General features: G+C 42.9%; 1 protein-coding gene across 1 annotated transcript in view; it reads right to left on the bottom strand.

The window, feature by feature from the left end:
• IGSF11 (immunoglobulin superfamily member 11) overlaps window positions 1-20,561 on the bottom strand; it is a 179,023-nt gene that overhangs the window by 9,114 nt on the left and 149,348 nt on the right. The window contains exons 2-3 of the mRNA XM_082221588.1: window positions 5,671-5,834; window positions 2,248-2,455 (exon numbers count right to left, since the gene is read on the bottom strand). Of these exons, the coding sequence (XP_082077714.1) occupies window positions 2,248-2,455; window positions 5,671-5,834 (372 nt within the window). The remainder of the gene's footprint in view (window positions 1-2,247; window positions 2,456-5,670; window positions 5,835-20,561) is intronic.

Raw genomic sequence — 20,561 nt, 5'->3', positions numbered from 1 at the left:
AGTAAGGACTCTAGGCCCTGGAGGAGGAGGAGTGGGAGAGAAATTCAATTCAGTTCACAACCGAAGGTGAACTTACAGATTTTGCATTTTCCAAAAAAAAATATCCTTCAAAATTTGCAACTGTATGACTTTTGTAATGTGGTTCCCCAGCCAAATAATGTGTACAAAAATGAAGAGTGCATATACATGCACATTTTAGGGTAAATCACATACAAAAATCCATTGTATTAGGAAATGTGTATATTATGCAAAAGTGCATAAAAATGTTTATGGTAGGATGACTTTGCACACAAACGCTAATTTTCATGAGGACTTTATTGGGGGGGGGAGTTCAAACTGATAGAGAAATGTGGAGAAATGAACTTAAGGATTGGAATAATGGAGTATGTGTAGATTTGATTTGATTTTTTTAAAAAGAGAGAGAACAAAAAGACAGGCTGAGAAAACAAAAGATACAGATGGCTTAAGACTAATAGGGGAAGCAACAGGCGAGGTCACCTGCTAAGGCTTTTGTAGCTAGTGAGCCAGCTCAGTCATAACTGCTGACTTAATTGTGGCCATTTTCGATTAGTGTCCTCTACGGGGAAGAACAACATCTGCAGCTCCCCACCAGCTTATACAATAAAGATATCATTAAAACTTTTTGCTTTAAGCCAATTCTGGTAACAGAATGAAGATGGGAGGTTTCATGTTATTCCTTTTGCAAAAAGATAACACAACTGTTGGGAAAAATAAGATACGATAACTTTGGAAACACCAAGTAATTTTTTCAATTAAATATTAGGAACATGATAAAAGTGAACCAGACACATTCATTCCCTCATTTCTCCCACTTGTATTTAACACAGCAAGTACTACAACTGCTGTCAGTACTTAAACTGGAATGAACATGTTTTGCTCAACTGCATACACTAAGGAATATTGTGGAAATGGTCAGTGAGCCTCTCCTCCTGTGGTGTCAAGTAGTAGTAGTAGTAGTAGTAGTAGTAGTAGTAGTAGTAATATCATAAACACTTCAAAATATTGGGGGGAAAGTTGATAAATAGTAGAACTGATCTGAATGTTTGGTGGATTCCAGGATGCTGTTTTTGAAAGGATTAAGAAGAGAAATCCTTTCTGTAGGTTGGGGCCTAAAGTAATACAGTAATGCAAGGTAGTGGTCTGAAGGCTGCTAGCTTACCTTTAAGGATGTTTTTTAAAAAAAAAATTCTGAAAGAGACATAAAATCTACCACCTCATATTATTTTACATTTATGAAGTATACACCATAAGTCAAATTACTTTCTTCCTCCTCTATCAATGGCACTGAATTCCCCCTTTAATTGGAAACAAAGGTTTAATGAAGGGAGTACCCCACCCTTATAAATTGTCTGTTTATGTGAGGGAAGTAAAAGTTGACTGAGGCAAAAATTAAATAAAAATAAAAATAAAAATCCCTAAGGCCCCAGGGACATTTTAGCCCCACTCACTTGACTCTTCTTGGTTGGCCAGGAATCAATCCAGCCCATGGACTGAAAGGCCCTACTCTACTTCATTGGGTTTACAGCCTGGTAAATTGGCCTCCAAGAGTCCCATGTAAGATGAATCACCAGTCAGCAGACCCAAGGACCCATCTGAGCACACCAGGCTCTTTAAAATCTTAGGCTCAGAGCCCAATTCTCAGTCTGTGCTACTTGTCTGAAATGTGAGGTCTCTGACCAACTCCTTCTCCTCTTTCTCCTCATTGCTGTCTTGAACCTGTCTAACTTTATTTTTGACCTGCCTCTTAACTCCACAGACCCTGATCTGCCTTCCCTGGAATTCAACCTCACTTGTTTTGGACAGTGCTCCTGCCTCCACCCTCTGGTTTGGATCTTTGTGCACGTCACTCACAGCAGACCCCTGTTAAGTGATGTCAGGAGCAGAAGCTTAGATCTAGAGAGCCAAGGTTTGCTTTGTCCCCATGCTAATTAGGCTTCTTTCCCTAAAGGTCACAATGACACAAAATAGAAACCTTCTCCTGTCACCATGTACTACAATGGGAAAAGCCACTTGAGGTGAAATTCCCTTGTTTCGTTTTTAGGCTTACACCCCTGAAGGTCTAATATTCCACCATCTGAAAGTAGTTTTGAACTCACAGAGCCCAACATTTTGTCCCACCTGTGCCATTATGTGGCAGACTAGCTATTTCAAATTTCGAGGAAAACCAGCCTCCTGTCTCAGGCTTTTCATGGTTATTAGTGGTCTGGACTAGAGCAAAGCACATACCCAAGACGTTGAGCCCAATGACTCCAATATTCCGGCCACCTCGGTCTGGTAGATTGTTGACCAAACACTGGTAAGTTCCAGTGTCTGACAGCTGGGTGTTGTTGATGAAGATGGAGGCACTGGTGGTTGGCATCGTCATTGCAAACCCCACTCGCCCATAAAACTGGGGTGCACCATCAAAAATCTGACCCCCCTGGTAAATAATAACCTGAAAAACAAAGATATGACACTTCTCCTTAACAAAGCAATGGCTAAAAGAGGACTTGTTCACTCATTATACAGAGGCTTCAGTGTCCTGTGGTTTTAGTGCAATTAAAATACAACAATTGTGTTCTGAGGGTAAGATAAGCCATATGGAGCTCCCGGGTACTTACTACGCACTGCTTCTACTTTTGCTACCATGGAGAAGTATTTGCACAATAGATTTAAAAGATATAGGGGAAACTACAATGAAGTGTTCCCCTAAAGGGAAGAGTCAAGCCTAGTCAATTTTATAGGTCTTTCTCTTTAGAAGGAGGACACAAAAAGGCTTATAAGCAGGGTGGGAGTTTGCATATCTCCCTCCTCTGCATTTTGGAGTTCTGGAATACATGGTCTCATTTCCAGAGTGGAACCGATGCATTAGGAACCCTTCTCTGTTACTATTTTATATTTGCAAATTTTGTACTGAGTATTGAACATGGTCTGTTCTTTCACATTCACCCACCCACACATAAAAACGATGTGCAGAATGCATTAGGGGAAAATAAAGCGGCTTTTATGCATTTGCATCAAGATTCATTTTTGTGTGCTGTTTTACTGTTTTGCATGTGTTATTTTACGTTTTGGTAAATCAGCACAAGAAAAAGCAGCAGTATTTACCAACGTGTGTGTGTGTGTGTGTGTGTGTGTGTGTGTGTGTGTGTGTGTGCGTCTGTGTATTTCAATTCAAATGTATATGTATTGATTGCTTTGGTCGCCCTGTATGATGACCTCTGTTGAAAGAGAGAGAAGGGAAATGTGTCCCCGTTAATTCTTCTTGACCTCTCAGCAGCTTTCGATATCATCAACCATTGTATCCTTCTGAAGCAGCTGCCGAACTAGAGGTGGGTGGCACCGCTTTGGGGTGGTTCCAGTCCTACTTGGATGGTCATTCCTTGAGGGTGTTGCTTGGGGAATGCTTTTCAGGCCTGTGGAACCTTCAATGTGGGGTTCCTCAGGGCTCAATCCTATCCCCCACGTTGTTCAACATCTACAGGAAACCGCTGGGTTGGGTTATCTGGAGGTTTGGAGTATGTTGTCAGCAGTATGCTGATGACACTCAGCTCTATTTCTCCTTTACATCCGCAGCTGAGGCAGTGGAAGTGCTGGACCAGCGTCTTGCCTCAGTAATACACTGGATGAGAGCCAACAAACTGAAACTCAATCCAGGTAAGACTGAGGCACTGCTAGTGGGTGGTTACCTGGACCAGATGGGTGGGAGAACGCCTGCTCTTAATGGGTTTACACTTCCTCTGAAGGAGCAGATTTGTAGCTTGGGGGCACTCCAGGATACTTGAGGCTCAGGTGGCCTCAGTGGCCCAGAGAGCCTTCCACCAGCTTTGGCTGGTGGCCCAACTACATCCCTATCTAGACAGGGATAGCCTAACTACTGTTGTCTATACTCTGGTAACCTCAAGGTTAGATTACTGTGATGCGTTATGCATAGGGCTGCCTCTGAAGACAGTCAGGAAACCTCAGCTAGTGCAGAATTCAGCAGCCACGTTGCTCTCATGAGCGAGACGGTTTGAGTATATTACACTGATCCTGGTCCAACTGCACTGGCTACCAATTAGGTTCCGGGCCCAAATCCAAGTGCTAGTTTTGACCTATAAAGCCTTAAACAGCTCAGGACCACAATACTTCAAGGACTGTCTCTTTCCATATGAACCTACCCGGACCTTGAGATCACCTTCTGAGGCCCTTCTTCGTGTGCCTCCTCCTCGAGAGGTCTGGAGGGTGGCAACACGAGAACGGGTTTTCGCTGCAGTGGCTCTCCCTCTGCAGGGAAGTTTGTCTGGCGCCTTCATTATACACCTTTAGGCACCAGGCAAAAACTTTCCTTTTTAACTGGGTCTTTGGTTGATTTGATTGACAACCTATGCCTTTCTAAAATGTGGGGTTTTTTTTTGGGGGGGGCTTATTTTGTTGTTGTTGCTATTTTGATTATGTATTTTGTAGTTTTATATTTTGATTTTATTCTGTGAAGCATCCTGAGACCTCTGGGTCTAGGGCGGTATATAAATTCAATAATAATAATAATAATAATAATAATAATAATAATAATAATAATAATTATTCACTATGACAATGTATTCCAATAACAAGCATAAGCCTGAGTTTGCATTCATTTAAAAAAATGAATCAAAATGAAACAAATTTTCTATAAAATAGGGACCCTTTGTCCCACCTATCTGAAATCTGACAAGTCTGATGTAATCAAAAAAGATGCACAGGCATAGACTAACTGTTCCCTCAATCCTCCCCCTCCCCCAGAAACCTTACTATGACCTGTATAGGCTGTTCCAGCAGAATTCAATGTAAATAAATGAGAAAAACCTAGATTTTCATTTGAATTTCATTTTATTTCCTACCAGTAGACTGTAGGCTGTTATTGGAAAGTATCAAAGTTAAAGGAAGTAGAAAATTAGCTGGGCGTCCCATCAAAAGCAAATAGGAATAAGGAAAATGAATAAACAAGTTCCAAATCAGTCATGAAATAGAATGAAAAGTAAATAAATGCATAATTAAAAAAAAAAAAGAATGCAGTAACTAAATTATTCCACCACCAACCCTCTGCATGCCTTTCTCCATATTTAGGCCCTTTCACCAATTATTCCTGTACTATATCTGATTATCTGAATATTACATCAAGTGAGTTATAAGTCACTGCTCCTGCTCTTACTTCTTAGCAACACCCAGTGGCATCACAAGGCTCAAATCAGAAGTTCCTCATACAGAAATTCCTCTGTCTGCTGCACTCCTACACCCTAGTGTATGGGTAGCCAATGCTGTAGTCTCCAGAATTTCCTGGACTCCAACTCCCATTACCTCTGACCATTGGCCATGCTGGATGTGGCTGAACACAGAGAAGATATCCGAAACACCAACAGTCAATGTGTGGGTCTCAGAAACATATGCTACAGAAACTCCCCAGACACACTTGTTGCCTGTCCATTCACACATTACAGCCAAAAAAGGTCATTTGCGGCTATAGTCTGGCTGCTTCCCACATTTTCAGAACGTAATTGGGGGAAACCAGCACAACCGACGCAGCCCTAGATTGTAAACTGAAGTGCAAGTCTTCTGTTATTTGCATTGATTTATAAGCCATCCCATGAGCCTATTGTGTGTGGGGGGGGGGGGTGGCCAACTAGTTCTGTGTTTCCACCAAGAGTTTGGTACCTGTTCAGGTTGGTTGGCATTGGAGAGTGGCGTGACCATCCAAATGACGTTAAGGTTATTAAGCGCAGCACTGGTGGTAAAAGTACAGGGCAGGACCGCCGTCTGGCCCCGAGCAACTTCAACACTCCTTGTGTTCATGAACACTTCCAGGGGACTCACTAGACCTGTAAAGAAAGAGGCACCAAGGTGACATGATGCATTTATACAGGAGACCATTTTTCAACCTTTGCCTGCAATGACATACATACTTAGTAGGTGCACAAATGTGAGAGTGAGCTTCCCATCTTCCCTGCTGTGACCCTCACTTCCTCTCCTGTTTTCCCTCCCCTCCCCACAATGAGGCCGCTGCTTTGGCCCACTTTCCAAGACTTTCCACTGTCTGGAGCAATCCAGGACAGTCTGTGGCGCCTCTCTGGCTCTTGGTGCACAGGATGCAGGAGGCATATAAAAGACAAAGATTTGTATTGCTAAGCTAAATAGCACCTGCAGGGCTACAGATGGGGATGGCGCACACAACAACTGCTTCTGACAAGTAAACGTAGGAAAGGTGGCAAGGGAGTATGGAGGAGGAACATATGCTGAGTTTGCATCTGCTTTTGTTGGGACAGGCTGGTTCTGAGGCACAAATGAATGCAGCACCATAGAAGTGTACAAAGCAAAAGCAAAATGAAAAAAGGAACTGCTCTCAACAAGCTCCTTGTTCTAGCCATGCCTTCCACCACTGCCACCATTTGTTATTTCCAGAGTCTTTAACTAGTGCTGAGCACTTTACAAGCTTTATAATAATTCACAACCATTCTTGCCCACAGGCTTACAATCCACTACATTTATTTACACCCCACAACCTATTTGCATTCAGAAATATATTTATCTTAGGGAAGGGCCTTTTTGGTAGTGGCACCTGCCATGTGAAACACCTTCCCATCAGATGTCAAACAGATAAACAACTACACAACTTTCCAAAGACCTTTGAAGGCAGTCTTGTATCAGGAAGTTTTTTATGTTTGATGTTTTGCTGTCCCCCCCCCAAACAAACAATTTTTATTAAACTTTTGATTTACAAAAGTACATGCCTTGTCTTTTTTCAGGTTGTAGAATCTTTTTTTACATTTGAAGTGAGTTGTTAATGTTGTATACAGAATGAAATTGGGGAGGAAGAAGAAGGGGGAAGCTGGGGTGGTGGCAATATTTACACTTGGTATATATGTGGGATTTTTATTCTCTTTCTGTTCATTTATTATATTTCCTTGGAAGTGTTTTTATTATGTTGGAAGTCGGTCAGTGTGGCTGGGGCATTATTATTATTATTATTATTATTATTATTATTATTATTATTCATCATTGTAGCTCAGTGGTAGAACATCTGCTTTGCATACAGGTTCAGTCTCAGGCACCCCAGGTAGAACGGATAATGTATCCAGTCTGAAGCCTTGAACAGCCACGGACAGTCAGTGTAAATATTGCTGAGCTAGATGATCAACTGCCGGACTCCATACAGGGCAACTTCCTATGCTCATATCTTCTGAATCATAACAGCAGAATTCCCACTAAAAGAACCTTAAATACCTGAGGCCCAAACCAGATGAGACATCAATACCATGCAATTAGCAATAGCTTTTTAAAAAGTAAACTGAAGACATGAATGGCCTCATCCATAATGGGGCAATGAGGCAGGGGTGTGTGTCAAAGGGTTAAACCTCCCCTGCCCTCCCCTGCCAGGGTCCCAATCCAGATTAGCTCCTGTTCCTGCACCTGTAATTTATTCAAAAGCTAACCACACAATCACTGTGTGATTAACATCTCATCTAGTTTGACCTCAAGTTTACTGATTCTCCAGCCAAGGTGTAATCACCAGCTATTTGCATAAATGTGATTAAATGGCAAACTAGAAGTGAGCAAACTTCTTTCCCATTCAGAATGAGTTGAGACGCGTTGGATTATTTATCTGGACTTCTAGGTGAAATCTGAATAGTTTTAGAAAGTCAAAACCACCCCCTTGCACTTATAGGTACAGTGGAACCTGGGGTTACAGATGCTTCAGGTTACAAACGCTTCAGGTTACAGACTCCGCTAACCCAGAAATAGTACCTCGGGTTAAGAACTTTGCTTCAGGGTGAGAACAGAAATCGCGCAGCAGCGGCACAGCGGCAGCGGGAGGCCCCATTAGCTAAAGTGGTGTTTCGGGTTAAGAACAGTTTCAGGTTAAGAACGGACCTCCAGAACGAATTAAGTTCTTAACCCGAGGTACCGCTGTACATATTCCTCAGCCCTAAGTATTAGTGCATACCAATAACATTGTCAGGACACTCCAGTGCCTTGAAGGCTTTGTAATGGCAGCCATCTGAACAGTGTAGATCAGCCTTTCCTCACACATGTATACAACTTAATCTGTGCAGACTTCAGACTCTGCAAAAGCCCTTAATCCATCTGTGCATGTTTGGAAGAATTATTGGAACCATACTCTCCATGCCAGGCCCCAAGTAATCCTAAATAATCATTTATGTTCAAGAGTGTTCAGGTCCTCTGTGAGTACTGACATAGATCAGGCCCTCCCAGTTGGCCCTGTGGGTCATGCTTTGGGGACAGATAGATTTACACTGGATAGGCCACAGCCTTTGCCAAACCTTCTAAATTCTGATACCCAGAGGCCTCTGCAGTGGTTCATCCTACAAGGCTACTAAGAACTGTGGGATACTGTAGAGCTGGTCAGCCAAACTGCAGATTCTAATACAAGCCAATCCCACCCTTGACCCCAAATACCAAAATCTGCCGCCTGCAGCTTCATACTTCACTGTTTTCTTACACAGCTTTCTTTTCTGCTTCTGTAAAAAAAGGGTATAAATGGCAAAATAGACACACAAGTTTATCCTGTGTGTATATACCTTATTGATTTATTTCCTCACTTACAGTTATAAATGAACCTTTCATCCTATCGATCCGAGGGCAAGCAACAATAAAATGCATATCTGAACCAAGTAGGCCAGTGCCACATGAAAACATTTTAAAATACTTATCAACACTTACACATCAACTCTAAAAATACATATACACACACAACATTGATGTGAAGTTGTCCTTAAAGGGCCAGCAATATCCATGTTACGTGGATGTAGCCGGAACTCATGTACAGTATTTATGTAACAAACACATGTTGTAACTCCAGCAAAAGATCCTAAACCTTTCAGCAGTGTGTACATGTAAATACATGAATGCTGGCTGCACACATGAATCCAGGTACACATTTGTAACATCCAGTTAACCCACACAAGCAGTAGACTAGGCCACAGCTCATGGAAACATCTCTGGCATAACTATGACCTACAGAAGTGAATGAGGATCCCATTCAGTGCAATGGGGTTGTGCAGAAGTGCCCGGCAGTCAGTATCTTGGTAAGTGAAACTGCCCACATACAGCAGCCACCTTCCTAACCAAACCGCTTAATTAGCCGGTGCATCTCCACTTCCAAAGTTCAGTCTTGGAAACATACCAGCATGCTGCATACACGCTCAGAAGAACTCTACTCACTTACATTAGCACCAGGGGAGCAATCTTGCTACGAGTAAGGGGACTAAGCTGCTAACAGCCTGACCAGAGTGGAATCCTTTTTCGTTTGTTTTGTTTTTTGAGGCTCTCTGCAACGCTTTACATTCCAGCCCTGAAGCATCAGGCAGCAAAGTTAATAATAAATGTTGCAATTCCGTTTCTCCTTTGTGTAGGAGAAATGTCTGGCAGATCATTGCTTTGGCTGGGAAACATTTTTTAAAGCCAGCAGAAGCCTTCTATTCCCAGAGCCTTCTTTAAAGACAAACACACTCACACATAGCCCATAAGAATACAATGTGGTAAGTGAACTATTCTTCAATGTCCTCCTCTCAGGGTTTGTTTTCCTCCCCCAAAAGATGTCCTGCTTTTACACGAAATGGTTTTGGCAACCGGACCAGGATACACAGTGGCACAAAAATTATTGGGACTTAGGTCTCATCCTTACACCAAAGGCTCAGGCCAAAAAAGAAAATAAAAAAGGATTAATAAAAATAACAAAGAAATATGGCCACGACTGCATGAGTGTAGTCTCTGTCTTAAGAGTCCACCACCAAAGGTATTCAGTTCCAGGCATCAATGACATTGACAGAGAAAGGACAGCCAAAGAACAAGAAGGATGTTGCCTGTGCCACAAATCCCTTCTGGCCTATGAATGAGTCAGTCTGTTACTAGGATGCCATCCGCTCAAGAAGGAGCAAAGGGGGCCCTTTCCAAGCACCAAGGAACAAAGCACCAAGGCCAGAGAAAGGGCAATGACTGTCTTTGAGTTTTTGAAGCTGAGACACCATCTCCCTGGGTTGGGTGGAGAGGAATCACTGTATTTGTTATCAGTGTACCGTCTCCTATCCCAAGGTGCCAGGGCTCAGTAGGATCTCCACCAGGACAATACTAGACAGTGCAGAAGTCCAGGGCAGCTGCATCCTATCTGTCAAGTTCAGATAAATCTAAAGCACAAAAAATAAATAAATTCAGAGTTCCTCTGTTATGAAGTGAAATTTGTAGTTGTGGTTCTCACCAACAGAGGCTGGATCTGTACACATAAAAGAAACGCCACAGAAAGAAAGGTTGCAAGAGCTCTTTATTGAAAATTTCACTGGCGACTGATTACTGCTCTACAGGGCCATCTGGTGCCACATGTTTATAACAGTTATAACGATGTATTTGACTAGTGTAGCTGAGTCCAGAGTTGTAGGGTTCCTTAATCATCTATTTATTTAGCCAGTTAAAAGTATTGTCTCGACAGAGTGCAGATGGCCAGCTTGGGGAGAGAAAGAAGCCAGGTCCTAGGTTGAATAAACTAAACTCTGGGAACAAAAATGTGAATCACATTTCAGTTCCAGAGTGGGAATGCTGAACAGGGAAGTGGCAGTGGTAAGGGAAGTCCTCTTCTACCAGAATCTAGCCATGACAGTTCACTGGCCTTCAACTGGTAAATAACAACAGGGCATTAACAAGCACACTCCCAAGGAATGTGTTCCCTATGAACATCAGACAGTATTAGCATTTAGGCACCCTACTTAAAACCTATCTGTTCACCCAGGCTTTCCCTGAGGTAGGTCTATCTATGATGATGTATGAAGCTAATCTACTGATTTGTAATGAATTCTGTGCTTGCTTTATGAAAGTAGTTTTATTGTTGATTCAATGTTGATCACTGCCATGATATTTTTTCCTCATGCTGGAAAGATTCCCCCATATATGGAAGATTCCCCCATATATATATATATATATATATATATATATATATGCAGGTTTTGGTGTCTTCGGGTGTCTTCCCGTGTAAGAGTCGGGGTGTCTGGGCGACGTTTCGACGAGGTCTCACTCGTCATCTTCAGGCTGGTGCTTTCGGCTTCTTGTTACTGGAACAGAGCAGAATCTGGTGTTTGAGTTCCTATAAATACTGTTGAGGGGTGTGGTGTATAGCCTCCAACGTTCTAGGCAGAGAGGAAGTTCCTAGATTAGTGTGCCTTTTCTTCTTTTGTTCCTTAATTACTTGAGGGATATCTTGAGTGATTTCATGAGTGATATTCTGAATACCACTGGGTGGGTCATTAAGTGTGGATTAGTTGCTAAAGCTTTCGTGTCTTGACCTCTTGAGCTTGTGAAGAGTTTTTCTGAGAAGATGGCTGTGCTGCATTTAGTTGTGCTCTGGCCACACTAATCTAGGAACTTCCTCTCTGCCTAGAACGTTGGAGGCTATACACCACACCCCTCAACAGTATTTATAGGAACTCAAACACCAGATTCTGCTCTGTTCCAGTAACAAGAAGCCGAAAGCACCAGCCTGAAGATGACGAGTGAGACCTCGTCGAAACGTCGCACAGACACCCCGACTCTTACACGGGAAGACACCCGAAGACACCAAAACCTGCATTCCTGTACCCGTGAAAATCTACGAAAGAAGCCGAAAGCACCAGCCTGAAGATGACGAGTGAGACCTCGTCGAAACGTCGCACAGACACCCCGACTCTTACACGGGAAGACACCCGAAGACACCAAAACCTGCATATATATATATATATATATATATATATATGCAAGGCAAGCAGGATAAACACAAACACTACTGAATCAGGTGATGACATCACACCGTGAGACAGCTCATGAGGAAACCACAGCAAGTGATAATTAATTAATGGAAAACATTTCAAGACAGATGGATAGGAAAATGAACTTTTGCCAGAGTTTAAAATTAGTATTCATCTAGGAAAAAAAGCTTTTGGTTTATCTGCTCGTGAATGCCTGTTGGTGAATGTTTCCAAAACTTAGTTCCCAGACCTTAGCAACACCAGCCTGAACTGTTAAGATTTCTCTAACACAGAAAGGACAGCTAATGAGCAGTACAGACCTTGAAGACAATGTTAAGAAAGACTGGAGAGTGAGCAACAATACACTGTGGCATGTGCTGCTGATTGGTATGAAGCACAGAGAAAGGCAAAATAATTTTGGGGATGAAGTAAGGCAGTTTCTGTGACAAAACCCCCCCCAAACCTCTCAAGAACTGCCGGGTCAGGGTCTGACTTTTACTTCCTGGGCAGCTAAGACCATTAATAATAACAAGGGCACACCCAGACCTTAGTTGGTGGCTTTGCTTCATTTAATTTTATTTGGATCCCAACCGTCTGTGCAGTTGATAGGGCATGCAAATATTTTTTGTCTCATATCACCCCCAAGGAGTTTGGTAGTGCTAGGTGACAGTGACTTGCTCAGGATCATAGAGCAAGTATTTTTAAACCATGGTTAAAGTCTAAAATTCTAATCACTGCATTATACTAGTTCTTTGCATACAACTACCAGTTCATGTGTACTTTCTCCGTGTTGCTCAATGGGATGTTGTGCAGAGCCTCTGGCTTGCATACATCAGGTCCTGGTTTAATCTCTAAGAACAGATAAGAAAAAGACTCCTGTCCAAAATCATGGAAAACCACTGCCAGTCAGGGTAGACAATAATGAGCTGGATGGAACAATGGTCCAACTCAATATAAGGTAGTTTCCTATGTGCTTATGGGTGGGTCTATGGCTTGCGCTCTAAGTTACATTAACTTCTGGAAGCTCATAGAATGACAGTTTCATGCCCCCTAAAACCTTCTGGAGGGAGGACCTCTAGAACAACAGAGTGCAAGGGAACAATATGGGAGGGGGTGAAGAGATTGCCTGCAAGGAAAGGGGAATCACCCCAAATGGGTAGTAAGATAAGTTAACTTAAGAAAGTTCAAAGGAAAGTTTCCCATCACTTCTGTCCCTCAGCAGCCCCCAACAATGTACATTCCATGAAGTTTAGGAGGCCCCTCTGACCCTCCAGAGAGACTGTGGGGGTGCTCATAGGGGGAAGAAGAGGATTGCAAACTTTCCTTCCACAAACTTTCTTAAGTTAACTTATTTCAGGATCCAAGCCAAAGAGTTTGTGCACAAATCCTCAAAGGGGGAAAAGGAAGTGGAAGCTGGCCAAAGCTGGTCATTTTCCATCAGGCTCAACAGAAAGTAGTTTTAAACAGGGCACCTTGTCAATTTCACCTCTTCCAATCAGTTCAGCTCCAGAGCCAGAAGCCAAAATAGAAGGCAGCAATCCAGTACTACACCAGTTTTCTTGGGAGGGAAAGGACTGGAGGACGCTTACCTCTCTGAGGCATAACTCTGTTAGAGATAAGTGAGCAGCCTGGCGCTCGTCGTGAAAATCAATCAAGCCATTTCGGTGTTGAGTGGTGCTCTCAAGGAGCCTGACTGATATAACCCCTTGACATTTGCCATCCTTTCCCCCTTTCCCTAAGGGGGAAAAAATAAGAATTATCACTGGAGTGGGGAGGGGGCATGGATTTGCAGCCAGAAAAGGGATCCAATGGGCTTCCTCTCCTTCAGGCAAATGACTCTGGCAGCATAATTTGCCGCTGAGAATCATGTAGCCCAGACTTCTCTTTGGTTGCAAATTACCATTGCAGCATTTTTCACACGAGATCATGGAGTTTGTATTTCAAGGTGCTGCAAGAGTCACTTCCCAGAAAAAGGAGAGATACATTAGGTCTCTGCTGTTTTTCTTCCGTCTAGAGCCCTCCACTGATCTAATACGCTTTTTGTTGGAATGCAAAACTGCAGTGTCAGTTGTTAAAGCAGGTATCTAAAGGATCTCCTCCTTTGTTTACATATTGATTTAATAAAGCAAGGAAAAGCCTTAGCTAACATAAGCATCTTTAGAAGTGTGGGGCAGGGGGGTCTGACAGAAAACAAGGGCTGTTGTTATCTTTACAACTCATTGTACATGGTTACATGCCATGTAGCGCTCTAAATAAGCAGACATATGCGACAATTAATGCTCAGAGCCACTCAAGCCTGAGAGCTTCCTCCGCATTGGAGACTGCTCTACCAACAAATGTATTGGCAGCCACATCCATTACCCACAAATCTTCACTGCTCCCACCTGACACCCCTCTCTTGTAGCTGATAGCATACGTCTGGGCCAGGCAGAAACAAAGCAGAGTAACTGCCTGATTATCAAAGCCCCACTGACCCAGGTTGCTCTGAACTCAGCTGCTGTCTCTGTGAGCAACGATAAAAGCAGCATAGCCTCCCTTCTCCGACAGCAGGAAGGAGTCTCTCCATCCTTGCTTGGAGGCCGCTTCCAGAGATAACTGGAGGCCTGTCTACCTTCCTCTCAATGCCAAACTGCCCCTGACAGAGAAGAGGAGGAATTCAGAGCTTAAGACGATAAGATAAATATGCTTAAAATAGTTGTGCCCACAAGATGGGCTTCAGGGATTCTGCTTTATTAAAAGAGTTACTTTCGGCTCCATCCTCTGCCAGCTCTGGCACTGCCCACCCAGCTGGCATGTGCACCCCCACCAGACATGTGGGGAAATGTGGCCCATGCATGCCAACAGAAAGAATCCCTGTCCTTGAGCTGATAATAGAGGTTTCCTTAACTGGGATGCACTGAAGGAAGATATTGGCACATTCTTTTGTGATGTAATGATGCTCACTAACAAGAAGTTGTTCGGATACTGTTATGTGCCTCTGGGCTTTCACTGTCAGCTCTACACAAGTACAGAGCTAGTCAATTACTAGAACAGTATCAATTGTGGGGACAAGAACCCTTTGCAACACACCACACCTGTAAATTGCAACAGACTTTTCAAGGAGGCCCAGAAATTTGCAGAGCTGCCCTCATACCACTCATTACACAGAATGTGGAATCAAAGAATCATGTTATGGTTTGAACTCCGTGAAGCAGTAGGCAGTAAAAGAGTTAAGCACCCATTCCTCATAATCCATCCTTTTCTTTTACTTTTAGCCCAACAGGCACTCTCCCAAGGTTCCCAAACTGCAACTGCATGTACACTTGCTTCTGAGTAAACTGTGCACAGGATTGGGCATCATCTTTCTATAGAAACCAAATTGTCTCCTCCTGCAATGTTCTTCTAGTTCCAATATGGTGTAGTAGTTAGAATTTAGGACAAGGACTGAAGAGATCCAAGTTTAAATCTCAATTCATCAAAGAAGGTCACTTCCTCACCTCAGGCCAGCCACTCTCTCTGAGCCTAACCTGTGTATCTGAAGAAGTGTGCATGCACACGAAAGCTCATACCAAGAACTAACTTAGTTGGTCTTTAAGGTGCTACTGGAAGGAATTATTTTATTTTGACTATGGCAGACCAACACGGCTACCTATCTGTAACTGCCTTCCAAGCTTGCTGTGAGAGTAAAATGGTAGGGGGTTGGTGTGGAAAGATGTATGCTGCCTTCAATTCTTTAAAGGAAAAGCACAAGATAAATATTACAACAGCCACAATGTTGTCTTCATCCATGGTTAAAAAGAAAAATTTTAAAAATGAAAAAGAAATGTTACCCCACAAAAATATAGCAATAAAGCAAAGGGAGTAAATTGTGTAGCTATGTAAATCTGCACACTTGCCTGGTTTATTTAAAGTGCAGAATTTGGATTTTGCTGGCCGCTCTACGTTTATTTGTCAGCCTCATGTGCTCTTGCCCTTCCCCCAGCCTAAACTGTGGTTGCGTTTTAGAGGATGATATCCAAGTTGTTTTGTACTATTAGTGAGACTATAAATATAAGAAAGTACACCGATAGGACTAAAAATAGCAACTAGAATGACATTAGCTTGCGTAAAGCTAATCAATCCCCATCAATCTCTGGGGCATGCATTAATCTCCTTCTCCTTGGTATAGCATTGCACAATTAGGTACATTATGGGAGGTTTAATGCTTTTTCTCTGATGCATCTGACACTGGCCAAGTCTAGAGACTGCTAATTTCTGAAACAGTTAGACCTTGAGGTCCCTGCATTTTCATTTGCCTGCAGAGGAATTTTGGAACAGCTGCATTAGTAAGATTCAGTGACTCTACATGCTTTGGTGCATCAAGGCTGCCAGATACGATGAGAAACCAGTTCCTAAATACACAGTAGATGCTTCCCCCTACCTATTGTACTTATTGTGATAATTCATGACACAAAAAGATCAGTCTGCAGCTCAGTGGTAGAGCATCGGCTTTGTACGCAAAAAGTTCCAGATTAAATCCAGTCATCTCCACGAAAGTCTGGGAAGAAACCCTACTTGAAACCCCAAAGAGCTATTTCCAGTCAGCGTAGACAATTCACTGTTCCCATGTCAGTCTTTCTAGCCCAACACAGACCATGAATGATGCACTCCATGCAGATAGGCTAAATCAGATAATAAGAAGCAAAATCACTCTTCCATATTAACATCCACAACCAAAGAGTCTGCAACAACATCATCAACATCTCCTCCACTTTGCAGATGAGCAACCTGATGCAAAGGACACCCTGTGAGCCAAGCTGAGATTTGAACCCCAGATGCCTAACTGCATTCTTCATTCACTCACCTTAATCACCACTACTACCTTCTCAGCCCAGCCCCGAAAGACAGAGTTATGGGAGAGAATGCAGAGTGTGAAGAAAAAATCAGTAACACAGAAGCACAGAGGGCAGAAACCTAATTAAAGTTGCTATTTGGGATCTGCAGGCAGAAGCAACACTGCTACTGTTCATGCCACTTACTCTCAAACCTCTCCTCCCACCCCCAATTTCTCTGTTTAAATTCATTCAGCAGAGCCAAGTCAGCAAAGATTCACTGCGTTGCGGATCGGTGCCAAGTGCAGTCAGCAGCAGCGGCAGCAGCGGCAGCAGCGGCAGCAGCAGCAGCATGCACTCCTTTGCTGACACAGCAATGCAGACCCTCTGGGGAGATGAAAACTGCCAGTATCTCTGCAGAAGGATGCATCTGCTCGCTCCCAGAATCGGAGGGTCTGTGATAGGAGCCGGGGAATCGAAACGGGTCAGGAAGGCTCTGCCAGGGGGCTTGTTCCTATTTTCTCTTTGCCGAGCCATAAAAAATACATTAATGGCCCAGCAGCCTTGTAAATGATTTATGGTCAGGAGCGTAAATTTTCTCCTCCTCCCTGAAAAAAGGTAGCATGGTGATAAACTGCCTAATAAAGGAAAACGACTCAAGGCGCAAACATAATCAATAATAGATCAGGAGGGAGTGGGGGAAGGACCCCCAAGAGGCGTTTGGAAACATAACCCATGGGGTGTGGGCAAACCGATATGGGGTTACATAGGCTGGAATCATCTTAAGGTCTGCACATGTGTGCTGGAGTGTAAATAAGGATGACAAAAATGGCAGTCGGACAGATGGGTGAAGGGAAGAATCTGCTTTAGCACTGCTATGTATAGTGCTCTGAGAGCCGACACAGAGGGAAGTATCAGTCAAACAAATACACTGTGGTCATTAAGATCTGGGATCTGAACGTTTGCAATCAGGATCCCAATGAGCCTGCAGACTGGGGAAGCAGAAAAGTACTTAGAATTTATTTTTTGTTGCTATATAAATAATCACCAGAGATAATATTAATAATAATAAATCAGTATTGTATTCCTCAAGTAATAATCACAATAACAATAACAATATTAATAACACCCCCTTCGTGCTCTTCAGAGGTTTAGAAGTATTGCTCAAGGGAAACAAATCAAAATTTGGTGCAGTGGCAGGCTGAGTCTCAGAGCCAGGCTCATGGAAGCAGTCTGTGACTTCTGCATGCAATTCATTTGCTGCAACCCCAAATGTAATTTGTGGACTATAACATTGGCACTCCTGCTCACAGAGAGTATGACTGAGCCTTAAATTCTGATATTCCCTATGAAATTAGTATATTTGCTCCATCTGAACTAATTGTATCCACTCTGCCCTCCACTGAACTTTTGGTGTGCTCTGGTCCATGGGGTCACGAAGAGTCGGACACGACTAAACGACTAAACAACTGCCCTCCACTGAACTTTTGTTTTGTTTTGATGCTCTTTGGCTTTCTTTGGCTCTCGAAGCTGCTGATTTTTCTTGGTGCCAACTCTCTCCTTCTTAGCTCTCACTGTCCTTGCTCCCATTTGTCTCCAGCGCTGCTTTATCTAATTGGCCTCAACAATGTGATCTGGTCTGTTAGTGAACAGGTTCCTTCGGGAGGAAGGATGACATATAAATGAAATAAATAATAAAATAGTGTACATGATGGCATTATGCAAGATGTCTTGCCATCATTAAAGGGGTGTTCACACAGTGCATTCAACAAAGGCACCCCTCTATCTTTGTACTCAAAAGCTGCACATTCATACAGTTAGCCCCATGTAACCTTTAACAAGTGTAGAGCCTGTGTACACGATAGCTGAGCTGTGCAAATCAACAAGTGTGCACTCTTTCACACAAACACTCGCACACTTGTATGAGTTAGTTTGTGCCTGTATTAAGTGTAACATGAGAACAAGCGATATATCATTGATAAAAACACTTGCGTCAGCCTGGAAAGGGGAACATTTTTCCCTACATGAAGCTACGTTATGTCGTTTTAACTTATGTGTAATAGTGAATGAATCAGACAGTACCTTTGCCGTGAATAGAAGATGCTGAAGACTGAATAAAAAAAACCTTGGAACATGCTTGAATTAGTGGTGTCACCCAACTTCCCATTGACCCAGTTTGAACTACAAGTTCAGCATACCCCTGTAAGTACTACAGTAGCCTTAATCAGATCCCACTGCCCCCAGTTTTCCAGTGGCTCAGACTACAATCCCAAATGAAGTCACTCTCTGGATCATCACCTTGTTGTGGTGAGTGGGTTTGCACGTTCCTGTGATCCTTGTGAGCAAAGCTGTCAGGAGTCTCGTACTCCCAGCAGTGTCACCCAAAAGGGTAAGGTCAAAGGGGCGGAGCTAGAAAAAGAATGATCCAAGAAGTCCTCAATGGCAGAACAGGTGGAAGGTAACAAGCAGTATGTTACAATGGCTGTGAAGGCAGATGAAGGCTGCAGTACATAAAAATCTACCTGTTGTTGTGATATTGGAATAGAGCCTTACTGTAAAGACTGTGCATTATTCTGCTTGCACTGATCTCGACACATAAATTCATGCACAGCCATCTTCCAAAAAGAGTATTCCCAGATAAAGCGGATTTCATAAAGTGGATGGCAGAAGCAGATTTCGGGTATGGAGTCAGACCCTGTCATATGCCTGATAATGGGGAGGGGGGAGAGCCCATTGCTAGTGCAAATCACTTTTTCTGTTCTAGAGGAAGGTTGAGGACTCAAATACAAAGGGCATCTTGTTGTAACCCCTGGGCAGAGGGGCATTTTGAATGCAGAGGAATGTTTTAACTTCATTAACCCAAGTGTTTATCAGTGCCAAAGACATATCTTCCTATTAAACACCCTTTGCAAATGAATGCAATCAGAGGGATAGAGATTTTCTGCCAGGAGGACAGAAGTCAACAGCAATTAAACACGAGTAAGTGCCACTTACTGAAACAGTTACTTCAGCCTCTCTCGCTCCCTTCCACCACTTTCCAATTCATTGTTTTTGCATGGTAAATGTTATGTAAGAAACATCCTGCTAAAAACTTGAGTGGAACGTGACAAGTCTCAACACCTGATACATTGCTCACTAGACAGAAATAAGATACACATAACCTTATGATTCTATGATATGCTGACTTTGTTACATAAAAAAAACCCAACCCAAGTCTGGCCTGAAAGAGAAGAACCAAAGCTCAGTGGCACATCTGCTTTCCATGCAGAAGGTCTCAGGTTTAATCCCTGGAATCTCCAGGTAGGGCTGGGAGAGAATCTCACCTGAAACCCTGAAGAGATGCTGCCAGTCAGTGGTCTGACTCAGTAGCAGGCTGCTTCCTATATTCCTAAAGAGTGTGTGCATATTCTAAACTAATTTGCACATGGCAACAAACTGCCAAAGTAAGCACAACTCCACTAGGACTTGCAATTGATTCAGAGATTTTTAGACTGCAGCCCTAGTCACAGTAGGGAGTAAGCAGAACAAACCCTGCTGAAGACTCACAGATTTAATTTGGCCAAACTGCTGATTTAAATGGGAGCTAGATTTTAATTTGTGCTGGAAAATGTAGCTGATTTAATAAAGTCAATCATTAAAAATGGCAGCCCCATTTGCTAATTGATGCTGCAATGCCTCTTTGCACCACAGAAAGAGCAACTGATTTTCTCTAGAAAGCATGGCATGGGAGACCTCTGAGATGCACTCCTATAACCCTTTACAGGATGGAAAATGGAACAGTACCAAACTGATGGTGAATATTCTAGATCACTTAATGCAGAATAATTATCCTTGGTACCATTAACCATCCTTTCAACCCTGCTAATATATGCGATAACACAATCCATCATTCATAATAGTAAGAAGAGTGCAATACATAACCCATACACCTTAGTGCTAGTCACCTTTGTTCCTGTCAGAACAAATGGGGAAGGGGGTGTAACACAGGGGCAGAGGATTTATAGAACTAGCAGGTGCATGTGCTTTTAAA

Source organism: Podarcis vaucheri (assembly GCF_965113315.1).
Source record: "Podarcis vaucheri genome assembly, chromosome: 4".
NCBI lineage: Eukaryota > Metazoa > Chordata > Lepidosauria > Squamata > Lacertidae > Podarcis > Podarcis vaucheri.
This window is presented reverse-complemented; position numbering and strand designations above follow the sequence as displayed.